General features: G+C 38.6%; 1 protein-coding gene across 4 annotated transcripts in view; it reads left to right on the top strand.

The window, feature by feature from the left end:
• The window catches only part of KMT5B (lysine methyltransferase 5B), a 31,198-nt gene extending 11,676 nt beyond the window's left edge, over positions 1 to 19,522 (top strand). The window contains exons 4-11 of one of the 4 annotated variants that reach the window (XM_074918289.1): positions 7,652 to 7,817; positions 9,098 to 9,207; positions 11,172 to 11,338; positions 11,963 to 11,982; positions 12,151 to 12,287; positions 14,690 to 14,886; positions 16,083 to 16,085; positions 16,194 to 19,522. In XM_074918289.1, the coding sequence (XP_074774390.1) occupies positions 7,652 to 7,817; positions 9,098 to 9,207; positions 11,172 to 11,338; positions 11,963 to 11,982; positions 12,151 to 12,287; positions 14,690 to 14,886; positions 16,083 to 16,085; positions 16,194 to 17,662 (2,269 nt within the window). In that variant the 3' untranslated portion in view covers positions 17,663 to 19,522. Of the gene's footprint in view, positions 1 to 7,651; positions 7,818 to 9,097; positions 9,208 to 11,171; positions 11,339 to 11,962; positions 11,983 to 12,150; positions 12,288 to 14,689; positions 14,887 to 16,082; positions 16,086 to 16,193 lie in introns of those variants that run through there. The other 3 variants (XM_074918288.1, XM_074918290.1, XM_074918291.1) reach the window with 3 other exon arrangements.
• The last annotated feature ends 4,304 nt before the right edge of the window (positions 19,523 to 23,826 follow it).

Raw genomic sequence — 23,826 nt, 5'->3', positions numbered from 1 at the left:
GTTCCCTTGTTCCGATTTGTTTGAAGACATACTGTGGAAGTGACTGTGCCAGCATTCTGCTTTGCTGTTGGAAGCACATAAGAGGTTTGTATTTTTGCAACTAGCAGCCCAGCGTAAGCTGATGACCCTGACTGAAGTTGTACTTTACTTTACCAGGGCACATAAAAATAAAGTCCTGCAATTCCTGAATGCCCTCTCATTGGGAAATGGGCTGTTACCTCTGTAAGCTGTCAAGTCAATAATACCTGAAAAAGCTGAAGACTAGTTTTCAGAAGATTGCAGTCAGATCATCTAGTGAGTTTGTCCAGTATTCCTCTGAAAGATCCTCTTGTCATCAGGGATTTGATGGACAGCTTAAAATGTAGCTCTGGAAATGTCTTTAGTGGCTTTACCCAGAAGTAACATTTTTTTCATCCTCTTGGATTTCCAAGAGAAAGCAGGTTGTTTTCAGAGCTTCTGGCCCTCTTCACAGGCCCTGTGGTCATTCTTTCATCAAGTTGGTAGCTCTTACCTCGACAAAATAGCAGATCAGCAGTTAATAAAAAAATCCCCGCCCATATGTTATGAAGTATAATCTTGCCAAGTATAGCTGTTTGAGAGATTTTCTTGCTGCTTGTCCAAATCCTGTTGTATCGGTCCTGTTCTTTTCTGACAAAGGCTATCCTGTCTGTAAGATTCACTTAGTCTTGCATGCGTGTCCTTTTTGTAAAAACAAAACTGATTTTACCAGCTATTACTTCCTGGGTTGAAGATTATCTAACACTGTAGAGATTAAAACTAACACTTGTAAAAAGCCAAGTGAATTCTTACTTACCTTACCATCTCTTAGGTTCAGATGCTTTTCCCTAGGCTGAGCACTGAGTCTTGTAGTTGCATGCCTTCGTGCCTTAATGGCTAATCCACTGTTTACTATCTTGCATACGAACGTGTTGGTATTTAAGTCTTAAACCAGACTCCTGATCATGTTGCTGCCATTAACTAAGTCACTGTTGTTTCCTCGTTCTCTAAAGCACTAATAGCATACTAGGGAGTACTGAGAGCAGTTCCAGTGTCTTTCTAAGTTCACCAGTGGTTTAGGAAGTTGAACGCATTGTTGTCTGGTTTAGGAGAATCTAGGGGTGTTTCCTAACTCTGTATTGATGCTTTCAGTGAAGTTACAAACTGGCGTGTGGTGCGGGTGGTGGTGTCTGATAACGTGAGACTAAAGGACCAAGCTTGAAGAATTTCCATGTCTCCCATTGGAAACATGAAATGTTTAGGGATGATGTACCAGAAGCTGCTTTCTCTCAACACAGCACCAAGAGCAGTTGCTGGCCTTGGTGTAAACTGTCACTCATTGCTGAACTTGACAGGGTATATGTCACTCTTCTCCCTTAAAGTCACCGTTGAGCAATGAAGACAAAAAAGCAAAGCAGCTCCATGTCGCTCGCATTCAGAGGTCTGTGCTGAATCTATTCTGCCCTTAGCTCATTTCAATATAGTAGTTAAAGGACTCAGTATTCATCTTGAAGAGGGTTTGGAGGTAGAATGAGTTATATGGTTTCTGCTAAATAAGGTTGCATGGCTTTATATCAACTGTGGTGTTGTGGCGCTGTGGAGACACTGGATTAGAGGTACACAGCTCTTAGGTAGTGACACCCTCTTTCAAAATGAAGCTTTTACATTCTCCAGACCTCAGTGTCTGTGTACTTTCCACAATTACTTTTTGTTTGGCTTTTGAGTACAATCTGGTTTCTCCATTATTTTCTTTCTAATTTTTCCTGATAACCTAATTCAGTAAAGTCCTTTAGCTTGTTCCTGGTTGTCTTCCTTAACTGTGTGTAATCACACACAGTGATTACATTGGAACTAACTGTTTTGCTGCTGCTGAATGTTTTGAATTTAAAAAAAAAAAAAAATCACAACCAAAAGCCCTCCAAACAACTAAAACACACCCCCCACAAACCAGCGCCCCATCGCCTTACTCTTATACGGTTTTTTCTAGTTGTACGTTTAACTTCATTGAAGAGTGTTCTATCCAAAAGATGGAGTGGCTTGCATCTTCTAGTCATGGTAATGGCTAAATGAAACTTATTATGTGGATTGTCAGAATAGGAATGAAAGGAAATGTTGGGGGTTTTCTTGTGTCCCCCATTTATTTTAAAAAAGCATTTATTTGCTAAGCATATTAAGGGAAATGAACTAACATGGCTGTTACAAAGAAAATTCTATCTATTCTAGGCTGTATTGGAGTTTTGACCACACTGTTGTGTGTCTAGTTTCAGTTCAAGAAATTTAAGTAACGGGGGTTACTTACTTCATTAAAAATGTAATTTTGAACTTTGGCCTTTAAAGAACATAGGTGTTTTTCTGGATAATGATACTGGAGATCAAACATAGAACAAGGTGATTTTTGTATAACTAGCTTTGAATTAAGATACTCATACTACAGGTTTAGGCAGAGGGAAAAACAAAACATACATTAAATAAATAAATAGTTTCTGCTTATAATAAGCAGATGATTTTCAGTGCTTGAATGCTTAACAGCCTTTCAGTTTTAGATTTTGTTCTGAATCTCTGGTATTAGGTGAACAGTAACTTGCTGTCTTTCCATAACCACTTAAATAAAAATACCATCCAGACAAAGTGCCTGTTGTTAAGAGGCTAATGGGATGCTGTGTTTTGATAAATTCACACTTCTTGGTGTTACCTAGTCGGAAGTTAAGAAATAGGATTAGAAGTGTAACTCCTTACCATGCACTGGTACACTGTGTGGAGTTCCATACTGGATCTCTTGCAGGATCAGTTTACCCTTTTTGTTCAAACTCACTGCTCTCAGTGACTGAGACTTGAGCAAGATACTGTGCTTCTGAACTTACCAGAAACTCTCCTTTAACTTCCTTTATAGGCAAGCATCTCACTGACCTTTGGCTTTATACCTTGGAGTTTCAAGATTCTTTAAGTATTCCCGAGGTAAGAGAAACTCGAGAGAGAGAAAGAGCTTTGCTTCCCAAGCCATTTTCCTACGTCTTTCTTATTGAGACCACCTCAGTTTGCCCTTAACTGGGATAAGATCATCTTCTAGCTGATTTTGAAATTGCAATAGCTATAGCTTATTTGGATCTTGTTGACTAGGAAAAAATAAATATTTCCTAAGGAAGTGTGAGAAGTTTCTGTGCTGCACCTTGTCAAGAAGGAAGGCTATTATTATTTCTTTAAAGGTAGCTTTAAAATGATAGCTGAGTTTTTCATTCTTAGCCTACTTTTAACAACAGATTGTTTTGCAGCAGACTCTGTGTTCTGTGAGACCTGACCCCTGAAACTGTAGGGTGGCTTAAGGAGTCTGTGCCTTTGAGCAGATTCAAACACCAGAGTGTCTTGTTCAGTTTCTGTGGTGGAATCTGACAAAAGGTACTGTTCGTAGGAACAAACCAGAAGTCTGAATAAACAATTCTGGTTTTAATTCACTTTGTGTTTAGAGAGTGGGTTGGCTGGTTTGGGGTGGGTTTTTTTTTGATCTTGTGCTCTTTCTATCTCTCTTTTTCTCTTCTTTGAACTAGTTTCCTATTGTACTGACACTTAAAAGCCAGTTTCTTTGGCTCAGTGTATATATATATATACACACCTTTACCTGTGGGGTCTTTTTCGGGCTCTCTTCGTGGTGGTGCTCAGAAACAGTCACATAGACCTCTTCCAGCAGATGCATAATTTGTTGGGGTTTTTTTTTATGGCATGTGTAAATGAGAAAACCCTATAACACCAGCGTATAGTAGTTGAGGTTACATCTCAAAACCGATTGACTTTTTAATAGGTAATGCTGGGGAACACTAATGAATAAACTGCTATTTCATGATACTCCTGGGAGAAGCAAAGTGTCTATCAGCAGACCCTTGAATTCTTAAGGAACACTTCTAGGCTTTCTTGGCATATTGGCTTCTTCAGTGCCTCAAATCAGAAGGTACCTTTTAAAGTATCTGTGGAGATACACCTGTGAAAGTACTGAAGCTTTCACGAGGAGTCTGGGCTGTAGTATTCTGGGTTAGCTCATAAAACTTTATATGCTCTTTACGTGCAGTTCACATGTGCTGCTGAGCTGTGAACAACTCATTAACTCAGGCTCAGGGGGCCAAGGGGCATTCTGTTTCACTGATTGGGGAACCCTTGAAGTGAAATGCTGTGCACCATGATGTTGGTTTCTAGCATCTTTCCATGTACTTGTGGACACTTCTTGCTTGTTTGGATTCCTGTTTATCTTTTCTCATTATCTCTGTCTTATCACCATGTAAAAAATACCAGGGCAGTATTTTGACAGAGGTGCTGCAGGAGGTCCTTGCTATTAATTTCTGAACCCTTGGGTGTTGAGAGTCTCATTCTTTGTAAAACCCAGTTCCTGCTTCAGGTTTCAAATGCCTGGCATAGGGTGTAACGTTCATCTGACCTTTTTAATGTTTTGAGGTTTTTAGAATCTCTTCAACCCCTTCCTGTTTCCAGCCTTCCTTCTTTTTGGCCTTTTCAATACTTGGTCATACACTAACTATTCTACTTCTTAGGAACAATGTTACATGAGTTTCTGCTAGGCATGTGAAGGAATTCCACCAGCAGTGTGGAATGTCTGAGACGAGAATCCACAGAAACACCTGCTGAATGTGTGTGGGTGACTTCTAAAGGGTTGGGGGTTTTTTTAAAGGTTCTGAGCTACCTAAGGTAGCTAGTCAGGTAGACATCTAGACAGCCTCTGAGAGTGGTATGTTGTGAAAGACCTGACATACACTCGAGTGTCAGTTTGGGGCTATATGATGCGCTTCTAGCTGCTAGAAAATGTAGGTTGTTGAGTCTTTTTCTGTAGGTCTTGCTGAGTGTAAACAGTGGCTCTCATCTGCCCTGCTTGCTTTTTTTTTTTTTTTTGGTGTGGGGTTTTAGGTTTTTTTCCCTGATGGTGGTTGTGTTGGGATACTGCTTTCTTTAGCCTAGACCAAGCTGCTTCTTGATGATAAACAAGTATGACAGTGGCTATCAGCCCATACGTTGCCTGTCTCAGGTGCTAATGTGATGGTTTTTCCACCTGTCTTTGCTCCTGCAGGTCACTCAGCTAAAAAAATGGTGCATTTCACCATATAACATAAAAAGTAAGGAAGTGGGCAGTCATTCATTTAGCTCAGAAAGAACAGACATAGCTGAAGACCAATTTCAGCTGTAAATCCTGTAATGTTTGCGGATAAAGATGTAAACAAAATGTTGATCTGTCGTGTTTGTGCATACTGGTGTGCTTTGTCCTTCTCGTGATTTTAAGTACAGTTGGGACAACTGTTTCTAGTGTAGATGAGAGCAAGTCCTATTCTGAAACTTGTCTGCTTCAGTTCAGACTATATCATTTTTAATTTTCTTAATGTCTGAGGAAGCTCTGTGAGTTACGACTGTCAAATCTGGGAGAAGTTTTTCTGGCTTTGGGAGAACTGGATGATACTCTTCTTGTATCTGACTGACAAGATGAGTGAGACTTTGCTGTGCTACAGAAGAAAAAAATAATAATGATCATGTCATCTGTAGGCTGAAGGGAGTTCTATTCCATGATGAGGTCTCAGCAGCTTGTTAAGCAGTTAACTTTTTGGGGAAATGGGATAAGTATGTTCTTCAATAAAGAACTTCACTTGAAACTTTTTGGCATGGTATATACTACAGTTCTAAGCAGGCATCTGTTTCTTGACTGGCTCTTGTTATCTTTTTAGATGTTATCCCAGCCAGAAGAAAACTTCCCTAATGTCTTCTTAGAACTACTTAGTCTGTCTTCCTCTCTGAAAGCTCACAGGTTGATGCTGATAATTTTTGCCATATTCAAAAAGCTTTGAGAGATTGCTTAGTCATTATATTACAGGGAAGTTTTTCAGATAGAGAATGCAAAGAAGATGTGTAAAAGCAGTAGCATGGAATGCTGATAACCTGCACTGCTGCTGGAAGTGATACTGCTGTTAGGAGGTCTTTCTTTATTGTATCAGGAGCATAAATACAGCATTTTACTTCTAATGAAGAAAACTGAATCCTCATCATTATTAGTTACTTCTGATTAAACTCTTACTATTTTACAAGGCGAAATAAAATCGGGATGTGCAACACTTAAGTTATTTTGTTTCCTTCATACAAGTTGTGTAGAAGCTGCAAATCTTACTTGGTCATCTGAAAATAAGTTACTTGCAACATTCAGAGCTCTAAGATGAGGATAAGCCAAGTGATAGGGTAATTTAAAAAACAGAGTATCAGTGAGGGACTTGATAAGGTTTCCTTCCACCAACTTCAGGAATTTCTTTCTTGTTTACTTTTGTTGTCAAATACAGACTTCATTTGGTAAAGAAGGAAAAAGAATCAGCATGGTAACACATTTCAAACAACAAGTAATGGGACTTAGTCTTAATCAAAAGCTGTTAGCTTGTTTTGTCATACGTTGCGTAAGCAAAGGTATGAGTTGTAAAAGGAGCTGCAGAAAACTGTTTTTCATGACCCTAGAAAAATGTTGGTTTTATGAAGAATCCCCTGGGGTGTGTCACACACTTCAAAGTGCACACACCTCACCTTCACCCCAAAGCAGAGTGTGTATGGGAATGTGCTCAGTCAAAAGCAATTAATAGAGATTTGACATAATCTCTTAAATTCTGCTTTCCCTTGATGCAGCTCACAAATGGAGCTTCTGCTTCTTGCAGTCATACAGGGTTTTTTCTGTAACCAGTTTTTTCCTACTGAAGATAGGAAGAATAGTTTTTCTTAAGTCTCAAGCTTTGGGAAGAAGGCAGAATTCTCTACTAATGGACAGGATTTGATTTTTCATCTACCTGTTTCCTGTAGCCAGTATTTTGGGGGAAAAGTCTTATGATCGCACCAACTTGTGGAACTTCAATCTTCCACAGATGTAGTATCTGTGCTGTGTGTTACTATTTATAGATACTTCTTGTGTAGTCATTAAAAGGTGTGTTTTGTATGAATACAGATGTTAAGTTTGCAATCTGCATAAACCCATATAGTGCACTTGTCAATATAATAAGGCTTTCAGTTAGGCAAAAGTTGGTTTGAAATCAGTCTTCAAGATAGTTGTGCATTTTTTTTCTGTTTTAGAGATTTCTTAGTCTTTCCAGTTGTGCTAATTGTTTGCTGACTATTAAAAAAATTCTAGTGTAGTATGTGAGCTGGTAGAGTGCCTAAATTTAAAATCGCACACACACACAACCCGGCTACAACTCCAGAACTGTGCATAGATCCATTGTTAAGTAGGAAACTTAACAGCATCCTGTTTATTTGCTGGATTTTTTTTTTTTTTTGCACAATGCACTTTGGAAAGTAAAGACAGTAATATTTTTATTATACTAGCTTTGTTACAAACAATAGGTGTTGAAAACAAAATATATTCTGCATTGGTTAATCTTAGCAGAGATTTGGTTTATAAATAAATTATGCTTCTTGGCAGAATGGAGGGTTTTACCATTCCAAGTAGTGTGCTTGGCTTTACCTTACCTCTACCATTACCTCAAAAAATAAGGGCCTGTGATTTGAGTACATAATGGGCAGTTTCTTTATGCTAGGAGTTAAATATTTATATGGGTAGCAAAAGAACTCTGTGCTGTGAGTAACTGAGGGAGAGTTGAGAATGAATAACGGTGGACTGGAATAGCTTTATTCTTTATTGCAGATTTCGACCTATTAAAGGAAGGCAAGAAGAACTAAAAGAGGTGATTGAACGTTTTAAGAAAGATGAGCACTTAGAAAAAGCCTTCAAGTCCTTGACGTCAGGTGACTGGGCCCGGCACTATTTTCTTAACAAGAACAAAATGCAGGAAAGGTTGTTCAAGGAACATGTAGGTGTATTTGTAATTAATGTGCTTTTTCAGATGGTTGAAAGGCTAAGAAAATGTAAAAATTTCTTAGGAATGTAGCAGTGGTAAAGTTACACTGCTCTGTTATATGTTATTTGTTTGATTGCTTTTTAATGGAAACTTCCTTTGTTTGTTAAAACCCAGCTAGATTCCCCCCCTCTTTTTTTTTTTTTTTTTTTTTTGAGTTAACCCTACCATTGCCTTTTACTTAAGAGACATGTAGAAAGGAAAACACATTTGCCTCTCTTGCTGTTGGCTTAACTCAGGAGAAAAAGAGAGATGATCTACTTCCTGAAAACAAGAGTTTCAAGGACTTCTATTATTCTTTGAAAGGGTGGTTTTTTTTCACTCCCTTTTTTAATTTGTTTGTTCTGTGTTGGTTGTTTTGGTGGTTTTGTGTTTTTTTTTTTTTCACTTACAGCTATTGTGAATCAAATTATGTGACAAAGAAAGGTAAAGGAAAACAGAGAAGCCTTCCTACCTAAAAACACCTCAGAAGTTTTGGGTATAGGGGCTTTATGTGTTAGTGTTATTCCTCTTCCTCAACTTCCCACACCCCAGATCTTTTTTGTAGTAGCATAAAGGTTGCTGACTCTCAAAAGTTGCAGGGGAATCATAGTACTTTTTTTTTTACTTTAAAAAAAACACCTCCTCCTTCAGGAATGAGTGCATTGTTTTCAGATACAACCCAAAGGAATTTGGCCTACTTAAAAGTGCATTAAATCTAGTAGTGTAGAAAAAATGTAGGCAGCAAATCCTGCTTTTCCCAAAGTGTGTTTTGAGTAATACAGCAGCACTTTAACTAAAAAGGATTGATGTGGCAATCTCTGAATTCGGTGTCTCAGTAATAGCTTTTCCAGAGCTGGAAAGAATACAATTGGATCCTGTAGATTATTAAATCTCAGTGGTTCTTAAAGATCTGAGAATTCTTGAATGTGACTACTCAGTGACTTTAAGAAGAAATTATTCATTTTCACTGGTTGGGCCAATTTTGTGCCATTCAGGGCATCTTTAAATTTTTTAAACAGTTTGTATAGTCATGTTATCCATGTGAGGATTCCTGCAAGTCACTCTGAAGAAATAAGATTAACATAATATGTATAGCTAAAATTTATAATCAGAAATGCATTTCAGCAAACAGTTGCAATATCCAATTTTGTGTGGGTTTCGTGCAGTTCACTGACATTCATTACTTTATATGAAAGTTCCTCACTGCTTTTGTTTTGCTTGTAACAGAACAGTACTGTTTTCTTTCACTGCAGGTATTTATTTATTTACGAATGTTTGCAACTGACAGTGGGTTTGAGATACTGCCTTGTAATCGGTATTCTTCTGAGCAAAACGGAGCCAAAATTGTTGCAACGAAAGAATGGTAAGAAATATAATTTACTGTTGGCATTCTATTTCTGTCAATTATGTTGAAAGATTTAAAAAAAGGTATTAAAGTATGATTTAGAATTAAAACTGCAACCAGTGGAATGTCAGGTTTGTATTTTTACTTACAAATTATATCTGGTGTCTTTTTTGCTAAGTACTTAACACAGAGTACATGCAGCTGTAAGACATTCCTTCGTATAGTTGGATGTAGCCATACAGTCCTCAGTATACAAGCTTCTTTAATCTTATTTTTGGTCAGATCATTATTTTCCTGTAATCATGAGTTGCTAGCCTCCTGTGAGAAACACAACCATGTCGAGACTCACATTATGCTGGATTTGTTATACAACAAGTAATTGTGGGGGAAACTTAGTTTTTCACCTTTGTGAAACTGAGGGATATTATTTGCAGATTTTGATTATGCAAGATAAAGCTCTCCTGGAAACACAAAAGTTGGAACACCAGTGTATTTTCCCATTGCATTTTGGCACATCCGAGTTTGATCTTTGACGGCATCAGCAGATCCCTGGGTTAATTCATAATACTAAAATAAATTTTGCCCTTCTCCCCCCCCCCCCATCGCCCCAGCCTTTATATTTGTTTTGCTTTGTGGCGGTACGTACTCATAACAGCACATCTGAGATGATGATACACTACTACGTGCGGGCTAGGATTGGGTGTTTAAAGGTTATGCTGGCAGTGTACCAAGTAAATGTGCTGTTACTGTGGAGCTACAGCTGCAACATGTGGCAGAATAAGCTTTAAGAAGGTTGCATCCAGTTTCTAGCTCTTCATGACTGTAGCTGGAAGTTGCACAATCATGATATAATCAGTATTTTTGGGCTGCTTTTTTTTGGTTTGAATTCTCCGCTTGGCTGATTCTTTGGGGTGAAAACTTTGTATTTAGGTGTGTTGAAAATGAATTAACTTTTCACGCTCAAAATCTTGAGTCACCTGAAAGAGAGCACAAGACAGGAGGGCTGGTTCTTAACCCAGCCAACATCTGGAATGCTGTTGAGACTCAAAACCCATAGAGTTCTCAGCACTCTACGAAAGGAGAATTTTGCACTTGAAAGGCTTGGCTTCTAGCTTGTTTCCTTCATGTATATTTAGTATCTTCGTCTTCACCTGTGTCAGAGTAATCTGGCCAAAATTTAGAATGGCTACCCTAAGTAGCAGTGGCAGCAGTGCCCTTGCAAGATAATGGAAATTGCACGCTTCTTCCTAGGCCTCTGATCTGCTCTGTTTATGATGGCAGATTGCCTGTCTGCACATGAAGGCATCATGGTTTTGCTGGGTTTTGGTTGTCTGTCCCTGAAACAGACCCAAAATGGTCTGTTTCAAGGACCAGCTTGATGCTGAAGAACTGGTCGTGAGAGAGGAGAACATCTCGTGTAAATTCTAGCCTTTTTTTGAGTCAGTACTGGGCCTTTTTTAAGATGCCATGGAGTTCTAAGCATCTTCACTGTGCTGTACTTTCTTGGCCAAAGGAAGAAATATAGGAAATGCAAACCAGAGCAGCTGGAGGAAGTCAGAATGTCTTTAAGTGCTGATGGGGAGGGAATGTGCACAAATTAAAAAAAATCTAGCTGTTGGTTTTCATGTGCACAAATGAAAAAATCCTGGGTTTGGTTTTAACAACTGTAGAAGCTGAAGTAATCATCTCTTGCAATTTCTTGCTTGCAGTCTCAGGAAATTGTGGAAACAATGGTGGTAATGCCTGTCAGAATTGATGTAATTGATTCTTTATAGTAGCATAAGAACATTTATTTCATGTCTGATTAAAAAGTCTATTTAGCCTAATATCCTGTCTCTTAACTGAATTAAAACATGAAGTTTATAGGGGTTGAGAAATGGTTTACAAAACACTTCCTGTTATTGGCAGCTTTTCTTTTTATGAAATGACTTTGAAATTTTGACATACATATTCTTATTTCTGCTACTCTTTTTACGCTAAAGGAAACGAAATGACAAAATAGAATTGCTTGTGGGCTGTATTGCTGAACTGTCAGAAATGGAGGAAAACATGCTGCTGAGACATGGGGAAAACGACTTCAGTGTCATGTACTCCACACGGAAAAACTGTGCACAACTGTGGCTTGGTCCTGCTGCATTTATCAATCATGGTGAGTAACAAGTATAGAAAGCATGTTGAGGGACATAAGCAATTCTACTCAGAAGTGGTGTTCTATGTGAGCTGAATTTAGAGAAAATGTCTGAATCTGGCATCCTGAAATCCCATTGGGATTTTCTCAGACCAGGGCTGATTGGCTGTGATCTGGGAAACTCATGGAAGGGTCTAGGAAGTGATACCCTCTTTCTTCGCAGAGACTTTGGAACTGCCAGCTAAATTGGTATATTGTGGGCTACCTTGAATTCTTTGAACTTAGTCAACAGTAATATATTTCTTAGATGAACTTCTTTAACCTTTTGCACAGAAGCTTAACTGATTCTGTTGTATTTGTATGCTGAAGGAAAAGCAGGTAGAATTTAAGATAAATCCTATTACCTTAAAGAGGAGGGAAACCAAACTTTTTCAATAGCATAGGGAAGAGCTCAGAAACCAAACCATATCAAAATAGGTATCCTTTGATGTATAGCTTTGTGCAATACTAACGTAACTCCCAGTATTGAGTTGAGATTCTACAGTTACTGAAGTCAGAGTGAATCCTTACTTTAGATATCTACAACTATTCATGTTTCAGGTCTTATCAACAGTTAATTGACTTTATCTTTTGGACCTTTTTCAGATTGCAGACCTAACTGTAAGGTAAGCAAGAAATTAAAAGTAAACAAATAAAGAACCCCACATTTTTTTCCCTTTTGTCCCTGCACCTTTTCCTCCCCAACTGTTCTACTTTTTTTCCTTATTCAGATACTGTTCAATCTTAATGATTAACCTTCCCCCCGCCCCCCTTCCTGTCATCTCCTTCCCCAGTTCGTATCAACGGGCAGAGATACAGCGTGTGTGAAAGCTCTAAGAGATATTGAACCTGGAGAAGAAATTTCTTGTTACTATGGAGATGGGTTTTTTGGAGAAAATAATGAATACTGCGAATGTTACACCTGTGAAAGGTATGCATTGATGGAAATACATTTCAAATGGAACTGGGCATATTCATGATATCTTTTTGTGAAGTTGAAAGTCCTTGATTATGAGCACTGAGATTTTTTGGAGACATTATAATTGCTTCCTAGCTATTTGTTGTAATAATTTTTTTATGTTGTTACTAAACGGTCGTGTTTCCTGAGAACTCCTGCATTGTGTTTTTCTTTTGATTCTCTGTTCTGAAGATAGCTCAAAATGAGAGTAACAAAAAGAAGTGTGAATTCTTAGAAATATTTGTACTTAATAAAGTAGAATCGGAAGGAAAAGCATTTGTAGCTTTTACAAGACCATTAGCAACTGACACCCCCCCCAACTTTTGCTGGTTTTTTTGCACTAGAGAAAGACAATCTCATGTTTTCTATGTTTACCTGAAGTTCTCTTCTGCTGGGAATGGGCAAAGTAGTTTTCACTCTGTTATTAGAACTTGGGGGTTTGTGTGTTTGTATAAGGTCTGCTGCTTTGGACAGTACTTGCCTATATCTGTCTGTCACACAGTAGCAGCAAAGTTGTTATATTTGTTTTTCACTGGTGCTGTCCCATCCTAGTTTCTTCACAAAATCACTTGAAAGAATTTCACAGTTGTTTTTTTGCCATGTTGAAATTTCTGCTTACTGTGAGCATGGAGGCTCAACATCACTTGTGAGAGCTTCACCTAGTTCCAAGAGGAACTGCACAGAACCTATAATAGGTCTGTTACTATTTGACCTAACTGTAGAGAGAGAAAACCTACGAAGGACCAAGTATTAATCATATTGACAAATAGCTTAGTGCACCTACATATAAACAGTTTAATCACCCTACCTTCATTTTTACTAGCCAGTTTGGTCACTAATAGTTCTTGGAATTCAAGGGAAAACCTTCTGGTGTGGACCTCCAAGCTCATACGATGTTGGTGTTTCATTCTGAGTGAAGGGTACTGTCTCAGACTTTATCTAGAGAGCCACTAGTAAAAATGTGCTTCAGTCCTGGGATCTGTTGAGTATTGAATAAATGGGCACCGTTGTTCTTCCCTTGTTACTGGGAGTGATATGTTTCTTTTTCCTTAGGTTCCTTTGATTGTTGATTTTCGTGTAATACAGACATACTTTTAGGACAAACCAATTCCATGTGTTCAAATATTTTCACCTGTCATCTTCGTATTTTAAGTACATGAAAATGTTATATTTTAAAGGTAACATTTGGGTAATCCTAACTTTAGGAAACAGCTTTTCAGGCACAAGGCTGTGTTGCAACAATCAAATACAAGAGATTTGAATTTAGGGGAGTTGAGCAAGGAAAAATTAGTCCTTACCAGCACTAAGGAGGCAACTGTCACTTTGTACGCCACAAAAAAATCATCTTTAAGTGACTCAATTTTGACTATGCTGTAAAGGGTGCTAATTTGTAATGATAAAATGCTAGACTTCTAAGAATCTGTAGGGTATGTTTGGGAGCTGTGGGAAGGTTGGAACTACAATTTTTTTTCAATTCTCCAAAAGTCATCACCAAGAAAATTTGCATATCTTTACATATGTGCATGTACTCTTTTTAGGTGAGCCTGCTGTTCATGCTGGCTGAGACAACTGGGCACCAAAGATGACATGTCAGAGTACAGTTGTGGTTGTTTATAGCACCATTGCTGATCTGGAGTGGCTGTTGCTTGTGCCAGGTTCAGTCTAGTATCATAAACTGCCTGTAATTTGCAGAATTCAAAATAATACTGAAAGAATATTGTGTATCAAACAAATACCAGTTAATTTGAGAAGAAGTATTGTGTCTACCTGATAATAAATCTTATTCTTGAGGAGGTTGAGATCCTGTCTGATCTTTTTGGTGCACTTTTGGTTAAGTTCTGTAGATTTGCTTCCAGTTTTGCTCAGCCATTTCATTTACGTGGTAAATATGTACTGGAGTCCTTCAGTTATGAAGAAACAGAGACCTGCGGTAATTTTATTCCATTTTCTGGACTTTTCAACTCTTGCCGATGCAGTAACAAGCACTGTAACTGAAGCTGGCGTTTTTTTACTAGCCTGATGTCATTAGGAAAAATTTAAGTTATCTAAGCTAATAGAAGTAGTATTTTGAACTACTATAGTTCAATTCCACCTGTATAATTTGACTATGAAATGATGCGAAAATAGAAACAAAGCAAGGGAAACCTACTTCTCCAGTTTTTCTTCTTGCAAGAAATGAATGGAAAGTTTTTCTGCACATCTTATCTCATTTTAGTGGGTGTATAGCTATTGTATTAGAACAGCCCCCAAAATTTCAGTGGTTATTGGTATGGTTTGTGCTAGGTATACCTGGGATTCAAACTACTGTATATGAAACAAAGTTCTAAGTTTATATTAAGAGTTACTAATACATTGTGTCCTCTTTTTCTTTGTAGACGTGGAACTGGTGCTTTTAAATCAAGAGTGGGATTGCCAGCACCTACTCCTGTGATTAATAGTAAATATGGACTGAGAGAAACAGATAAACGATTGAACAGACTCAAAAAGTTGGGTGACAGCAGCAAAAATTCAGACAGCCAGTCCGTCAGCTCTAACACTGATGCAGATACCACTCAGGAAAAAGCGAATGCAAGTAAGTAAAGGGAGTGCAGGATTAAAGGTTTCATGAAAACACGAAAAATTTTCACTGTGATGCAACTCCTCTCTTAGTGTTGAGATGCATCTCGAATACTGGTCTTTAGAACTGTAATTTATTCAGGAATCAAGGCAATTTAAATAGCAATTTCATGGTTTTGCTGAAGTGTTTCAAGAAGGACAGGTGGTCTGTTCTTATTTTATTTATATCAGAAGCAAATAGGGTCATATTTCTCAACACGTCAGTTAAAGTTCTACTAGTAAGGTATGTATTTCAAAATATGGTAAACACTGCATGCAGTCATATGGTTCAGGAAAGAAAACTTAGTTTGAGTTACCTACATTCTGTTGGAAAACAGTTTTTAAATAAATACTCTTAGAGATTATTAACAAAAATAGTCATTTCCATTAGAGATCCTTTAAATCGGGCAGATATTCCCTCTCCACATCCAGGACTGATAGTTCAGGTACCCATTCTGAAGTGAAGGTGCACAGTCAGTAATCTCAGAAGAAATTGGAAGGAATTTTTGTTTATGTTGCTCCTGAGAGATTTCTTGTCATGGAGCAGTGAGTATTATTTATTTACTTTCCCCCCTTCCCCACCCCCGCCACACTCAGTATAGGCAAAATATAAATAACTTAAACTTTGACTTAACTAGAACATGTGTTTGGAGACATATAAAATACTATGGTTCCATCTGGCTCCTGTTTGCTGCTGTGATGATTTTTTTTTTTTTTTTTTTTTTTAATTAAAGACTCCACTTCCCCAAACCCTCTTACAATCTCTAATTACAAAGCTTTAGAGCTGCAGCTTTGCTTGGGCAGACAAAACTCCTTTGCTTACCAGAGTAGGTGGTAGACAACTGGGTACCTGAAACTGGAACCATTACAGTAGTTAAGGGTTTGGGGGTTTTTTCCTCCCCGTGTAGGAAGAAATTCTGGAGTTAATACTAAAGCATGCTGATCCTCAGATTTTGCTGGAATAATACTCACTAATAACAGTGGATAATGTGGGATGGATTTTTAAAAAAAAATGGGTAGAAGGAAGTAATTCAGTAAAAACCAAACTTGGTAGATTGGGGGCAGTGAGAGAAATGTACCTGGAATTCAGGTGTACTTTTTCTTTGCTAGACGCAACTCAGACATGAAGAGAACTAAGTTAAGCAGTCTCACTCCTTACTGCATGCTGCCTAGCCTGTGTCACAGATTTTGATGAAGTGTTTAAAATAAATAACTACAGTTTTTGGGAGTGGGAAACTCAGGGTGAAGCAGTGTCATAACAAACCCACTTTTTTTCTTTTGCAGCTAATAGAAAATCTTCAATTGGCGTAAAAAAGAACAGCAAAAATAGAACATTAACGAGACAGTCTATATCAAGAATTCCAGCATCATCAAATTCTACCTCATCTAAACTAACTCATATAAATAATTCCAGGGTACCAAAGAGACTGAAAAAGCCTGCAAAGCCTTTACTTTCAAAGATAAAGTTGAGAAATCAGTGCAAAAGGCCAGAGCAAAAGAATGCTTCTAGAAAACTCGAAATGGGAAATTTAGTTCTCAAAGAGCCTAAAGTAGTTTTGTATAAAAACTTGCCCATTAAAAAGGATAAAGAATTGGAGGGACCAGTCAAAGTTGCAGTCTCTAGTGGATGCTTGACAAGGCATGCAGCCAGAGAACATAAACTGAATTCTGTGAAAGGTGCTCACGAGCATGGTGATACACCACCCTGCACATACATAACGAGGAGGTCAGTGAGAACAAGGATGAATTTGAAGGAGACCTCTGACATAAAGCTTGAACCAAATATGTTGGATAGCTATAAGAATAATTTGACCAGAACTCAATTGGACATTTTAGAGCAGCAGTCTCATGTACTGAATGAAAATGATGTGGCTCATGGAGCATCACATAAAGGGGAGATTAGGTGCCAGAAAAATGATGCAGGCATGTCAAAAAAGAAATCTCGACAAGGAAAACTTGTGAAACCGTCTGCAAAAACAGAAGAAACTGATACTATGCACAATACACCTGTGAAAGATGAAGTACCAGATTTGATTAGTTCTCATTCGGAACTTGGAGAGAGGAATAATATGGCGGACACACCTGTTGGCTATAAAGACTGTATCCCTGGATCTGGTGGCTGCTCTGTTGTAACATCTGACAATTTTAAAGCAAAAGACAGCTTTAGAACTGCAAAAAGTAAAAAGAAAAGACGAATCACAAGGTATGATGCACAACTTATCCTTGAAAATAGCTCTGGGATCCCTAAACTGACTCTTCGTAGACGCCACGATAGCAGTAGCAAGGCAAACGACCAAGAAAGTGATGGAATGAATTCTTCAAAAATAAGCATCAAATTAAGTAAAGACCATGAAAAAGATAATAATTTATATGTAGCAAAGCTAAATAATGGGTTTAACTCAGGATCAGGCAATAGTTCAACAAAATTAAAAATACAGCTGAAACGAGAGGAAGAAAACAGAGGGACATACCCTGAGGACCTTCATGAAAATGGTATGTGTTGTAGTGAAACTCTCTCCCTTTTGGAGTCCAGAATGGAAGTAGATGATTATGGTCACTATGAAGAAGAAACAGCAGATGAATCTTCATCAGAAGAGGATGATGAAGAGGAAGATGACTATGATGATGAATTTGATGACTTTATTCCTCTTCCTCCAGCGAAGAGATTAAGGCTTATTGTTGGCAAGGATTCAATAGATATTGATATTTCTTCCAGGAGGAGAGAAGATCAGTCTTTAAGGCTCAATGCATAAGCTTATAGGTCTTAAACTGACCTGGATGTCATTTTTAAATAAAAAAAATTAAAAATAATAAAAAAAAAACCCACAACAAAAAAAAACACAACAAAAATTCCATTTGATTATTCCTCAACTGAAGAACTTTCTGAAGAACTTAGTGGCAGCACTTCTTTATTGTTTATTCACCTATCAACGTAATATTGTAGAAAGTGTACAGCATACTGACTCTTCTTAAGTCTGATTTGTGCAGATTTTTATTGTACTTTTTAATAGCCTTCTTATGTGCAATTCTGAGTTAGAGGTAATGCTCTGTTGTAAAATAAAGGCTCAAGCAAAGTTAAGAAATTGCATCAAATCTTTCCATGCAGGACAATGAGAATACAGTGTGGCTACATAATTATTTTTGATCAGTAAGAGCATTAGTTTGCTCTCACAATATTTGACTAAACAATTTAAAAAAATCATAGTAGCAGCATATTAAGGTTTTTCTAGTATATGTTAATATCACCAGCAATGATCTACAGCTTTTCAATTTATTTGCTAGATGTTTTTTTCCCCCTTGGAGTTTGTCAGTTTTAACACTGTATGCTGTCCCAGACGTACTGTTTGTGGCCTTTGTTATAGTAGCAAACCGTTGGTTGGAAGTCAAATTGATTTCTTTAAAAAAAAAAAAAAAAAGGAAAAAAAGAAAAGGTGTTGACAATTTGCTGACTTTTTAGTACATTATATGTACAAGGGTAGCAGTATGCAGAATAAAAGTTTGGATATGGTGTATTTATTGCTTGTTATGTAAATTAAACACCTTGTATTTAACACTTTTCAATACTTTTAGATAAAATTGTTCTTTGCAAGAATGATTGGTGCTTATTTTTTCAAGAATTTGCTGTGAAAAATGTGATTACAACGGGCAACATTTATCCAATGAACTGCAGCTATCCTAAATTGGTTCTTCATATTTTTCTGTTGCACTTGTAAAATGCTACAAGGAATTTAAAGAAAATCTATTCACTTTAACTTATGATAGTTTTATGAAATTTAAAAACAACTAAGTCACAGCTTTTGTTCTGTGGTAACCTATAAATTGTTTGTCTTTTAAGAACCAGTTGTAAAAGACTGAAAAAATATGTATATGTTGTAAATATTTGTGTGTTGTGAGAAATTTTGTCATAAGAAATTGAGATAACTTGCCAGAAGGGTTTTTAAGTTTAGAAATACATCCATGCCAATAAAATAGGAAATTGTAAACCTAGTTTTAAACTCTGCATCAGTTGGAGTTCTTTGCTCATACGGAGTTCACTTAATACTTCAGAGTCTGCTTTATAACAATGAAGAGCATCAGGGCAATCTTTGGCTCTTTTGTTTTTAATAAAAGAATGTTAGGAAACTTCTGGGCACACTGGACTTGTTTGTACCTATAAATCGGCTCATTGATAAGCCATTTCTTTGGAACAGGTCTAAAATGTCATAGCTGACATAACTGTATAGCACTTTGGTCTGTGGTGTTTTGTTTTCCTTGGATTAAGGTTTAGAGGTTTTGTACCTAGGGTGTAGAAACATCATAAAGCACGTGCTGTTGATTAACTAAATCCACTGGTACCTGCACAGTATGTTCGTGTCAAGTCCAACCCTCTCTGCCCAGAAGAGCAAGAGCTTGAATTAGGTGAGCGCTGTATTACACAGCTGTGAAAGCCTTAGTGGCCGTGGGTGGGTGGATTTGCATGTCAGCTGATCATAGTGGTTTGGCCCATTTTTCTGACCCTCACAGAAATGAAGAATTTTTTCAGAGAAATCGTTCCAAATGCATCTCAGTAATTTGTTAGACTGCAAATCAGATGGTGGAGTCTGCCTTCATCTCATTTCCCTTCTGTATTCTTAGCAGAGAATTAAGTGTAAAATTAAACATAATACTTGTAACTTGGTTTTTACAGTCTCTGTGAAAGGCTCATGAGTGTGTATATTTTTTAAAAAGGGTAGGCCTGTATGTAGCACACAGCCTCGCGTCTCAGACCCGGGCTTTTGGTTCACGGAGGACTGAACACAAAAGCTGCGGTAAGTACGCTGGCACTTCTGAGTACTGAGTCAGCGGCGGTGGGTTGTCTTGTGGGGTTTTTAATTGTACCATAGCATGTAAAAATGGGTTATTAAAGATTGGGTTAGGGGGAAGATAGCTGTGTTATTAAGGGCTTGCTTTGTAGTAGGAAGTTTACCAGCAGTTGATGGCAGGTAACAGTAATACAGCTCTTTCCTCAAGAATTCCCTCACGTTTTCACTGCGGGGCTGTGGCTGTGTGGGCAGAAGCTGTGAAGAGCTGAGCTCTGCCTGTGTGCTCTGTGCCGTAGTCAGCTCTTCTGGCAGCTCGTGTCTCCCTGCTGCTCCTACCCCGTGGGCCTCGGGCAGCCGTGGTGGTTCCAGTGGGGGGTGGTTGGTTTGCAGAAACACCATTCCCGGGGGTGTTTGAGGAGGGATGGGCTTGATGCAGCGCTGCCAGCTGTTGTTGGCATATACTGACCAGTGTGCTCAAGAGCAAGTTGAGGGCTTGCTAAACCAGCATCAAGTGATGAAAGCAGATTGTGAAACGGCTGGTGAAGAAAGGGCAAGAGATTTCTGTCCTCAGAGGTGGAAGCTGCTTTCCTGGAGTGGATGTTCCTACTAACTCATGTTCAGCCAACCCCTCAGTGAGAGCTGCTCTTCTCTGATGCAGAAATAAGTAAAGTAGCTCTTTGGGCATCAAACTCTGGGTTGCTCTTGTTCATTGAACAACCTTCTTGTCTTGGAGAATTTGGAACAAAAGCTTTCAGTCATTTCCAGGGTAGACAGGTCCATGGCTGTGTCCCACATGGATTTTTGGTTTTACAGATGCCTTGAAAACAATTCTATGTGTTCCCCCAAGTTGATCAGGTGGGCAGGGGTTGCACAACCCCAATCTCTTCTGCCATTCCTCTGCTGCAGAAAATGGGGGTTTCTTCATCATTTATATGTGAACTGGCAGATCATGATGTTTCACTAACCTTACTAGTAGATGACTGTGTCACATCTATGAGAACCTGCCAGCCTGGGGATGTTTCTTGCTGCCCAGTTGGAACCACAGAGCACTGTGAAGTCAGTAGTGATTTGACCCTGGGACCCTGTCTAACCTTTATTATTTGGCAGGGACCCTGTCTGGCCTTTATGAATCTCATCTCCCAAGGTACTGCTAAAAGATGCAACAGTTGGGTAGGTTTAGGGTGACCACAGGGCATCTTTTAGTAGGTTGAAGAATTGGAGGAAGCGTGTTACAAATGGGCTTCGTCAGCTACTTTTGTGTTAGGTCTGACAGGTTGTGAGGCTAAAAAGGAAATATTACAACCACCATGCCAGCAGCAGGTTGGCTGTGGATTGGTGAGCATCACGGCACAGGCAGCGTGTACCGAGCTGCCGTACAGTTGAGGACAGGTTTAGTGTGATGAGCTTTTAAACATTTGGGTAGCAGATGTCGGCTGATTTGCAGCTTTGATGTGGTGGGTTAATAGGGTAGGTGCAAGGGTGTTGATTCTTTGTAAGAAAAAAAAAAATACTGTTTCTTTACAAAACAGTGTTATGGAATTGTGTTCTTTAAAAAAAATAGCAGTGAGTGTATGGGAGAGGGGACATGCCTAAGCACTCTGCTCAACTAGAAGCTGTCGTAGACTTACTGTACAGTCAAATCGCTGCAAAATAAATTACAGGCAGTTCAGTCCTCTTGGATGCTGTTCATGCTGATCGCAGAGAGACAGAAAAGCTGATTACTCAGTGTGTTTCCATCTGCCTTGCATAGGGCAGTCTAACCTCTCCCATGTCTCTCTGAATGACCGAGAAAGGTACTTTACATTTATTTGAGAAGGAGTGATTTGATTGGAAATAACCAAATAAGAGTCAAGCCTTTCCTGCTTCACATGTACAGGGACATTTCCCTGGACATTGGAGAATTTCTGGAGAGTTGCATGTGCCAAGAAGCAGCAATGTTTCTGCAAACAGCAAAAACTTGTGATCGTCAGATGCTATTGTAATATTGTCTAAAATTAGTCCCCCTCTGAGCTAATCAAGCGTGCTCTTTTCTACCTCATCTGTAATTCCAGTTACAGCGTGCAAACAGGGCTTTTGGACCTGAAAAAAATTATGTCTGATATAATTGCTGTGGGTTCTCTGCAAGATTAACATGAATGTCCTGTCACTGTCTTTTTTTCCTTCTGTTTTTCTTCTTTTTCCCTCTGGTGTATTGTTGGGCATTAGGTGTTGTCTCCATACGTACTCCGAATGCTCGGGTATTAGGTTCTGTGAAGCTTACCATCCTTGCTCACAAAGCATTGGCTTGATTCAGCTGCACTGCTGGCCACTATGCGTTAAACGCACCCAGTATACCCCCCAAAGCATCTGCTTTCAGCTGTTTTGTTTTTTTTTTTCTGGTTTCCTTTTGTCCGTTCTACCTAGCACTGCCAGTCCGTGCTCTTTAAAATAAGCTCAGAAACTTGCTCCCCATATTTGTATGGTTGGTTACCCTTTTAGGAATGAAAGAGTGAAAGTTTGGGAGCTGTGCAGAAAATTAAGTCACTCAAGTTTGTGTTATATCTGCTAGCATAGCGTGTTTTCCTAAATCCCCTTCCTCAGTGAGTATTCTCTTGTTTGGGCCGGGTCATAAGTAAACCTGTGGCCTTGCATAATCCCTGTCACTCCTTCCTAAACTCTTGATTTCACAAGTCAACAAGGTTATGGTAGGTTGTATGTCTTCAGCAACACTATGCATCTGCTCATTTGCCTGTTGTAGCTGCTGCTTTTTATCCACCAAGGCAACTTCTGTGGTCATCACACTTCAATTCACGTACCTTATTTACACTGATCCCATGAAATATTGCAGGGTGTACACAGTTGTTTCAGTGTTACTCCTCCTCCCCACAGGCAAAGAAAATCCATGACTTCTTCCCAGGCAGCTGCATTTGCTTTAACTCTAATTTTACTCTGATTCATCTTTGCATGGAACATGATCAGAACAGTTCCCGCCACAGAAATGGTGCCCCAGGTGGTGGTGTTGGAGGATCCCTTGTTGCAGGTACAGGTAAGTCAGTGCTGAAACAGGTATGGAGCCAGTTCAGCAGTGTTGCTCAGGGATGGCTTTATCTTAAACAATGATTAAACAATTTGGCAGTGTGTTTCAGTCAAGTGTGGAGCTGTCGGTGGGTCCAACAAACCATAGATTTTTCCACTGATGCTTTATGATGTTCATCAGAAGTCAATTCTCCTTTGTAATTACATTTATAGGCTTTTCTGCTCCAATTACTATGTTTGGCTGCAACACTTTACAACAGAATTGGTTGTAAGTTGGTAGATCTGAGGTAGAGAATGGTAATCATAGAAACGTGTTGGATAGAACATGGTTTTATTAATGTGTGCGTAAAGCAAATGTGTACAGCATTAGGGCAGGACTGCTGGACAACACTGTCAAGGTCACCAAAATTTCTTGGCTATCGCTGAGATGCCGAGACAGAAGGACAGTCTTTCCAGATCCAGAGATTTAAGTTCTCTCCAGTAGTTCAAGTGCAAGGCCCGCCCAAGCTGTTCTAGAGCTGAAGGTCAGCCAGGCTCATCCAGGCCCGTCTGGGCGGGATTCCCCCCCCTTCAGTATTAACAGTAAGACAGGGTTTACAGTTACTTTTAAGAACCAGATTTAAGTGACTTAAATAATTCTGAAAGTTTTCTTCTTGGCATGGCACAAAGGAGTCATGTAGAGTCCAGCTATTGTAGATCTCCAGTGAAATCCAGAAGCCAAACTATTTGCATCCTATTTAAATATGGGACCGAACATAGGTTCTGAGATCATGTTAATCCCTCCTGAAAGCTCAGTGTGTTTTCTTTATTTTTCAAAGATGTGTATCTGATAGCTGAATAATACATGATTTTTTAAAAATCTTGAGTTGTTAAAAATCTGTAGATGTCCCGAGCATTATCTGCATGCTGGCTTTCATTTAAAACCATTTTGAAATGAAAAAATATTTTTGTATATTTCTGTTTGGGGGGATGAAGGGATTTATTTTGAGGCAGAATAGGTTTTTATCTTTTCCTTTACACCTTCAGCTGCCTTGTTAACTTTTATATAAAAATTGTAAAATCAAGTGGAAAAATAGTTTCTCCTAAAAAAAAAAAAAAAATCCATGTTGTTCCATGCTGCA

This window comes from Athene noctua, chromosome 14 (assembly GCF_965140245.1).
Source record: "Athene noctua chromosome 14, bAthNoc1.hap1.1, whole genome shotgun sequence".
Taxonomy (NCBI): domain Eukaryota; kingdom Metazoa; phylum Chordata; class Aves; order Strigiformes; family Strigidae; genus Athene; species Athene noctua.
The sequence above is the reverse complement of the archived record's forward strand: the minus strand, read 5'-3'. Positions and strand labels throughout refer to the sequence as shown.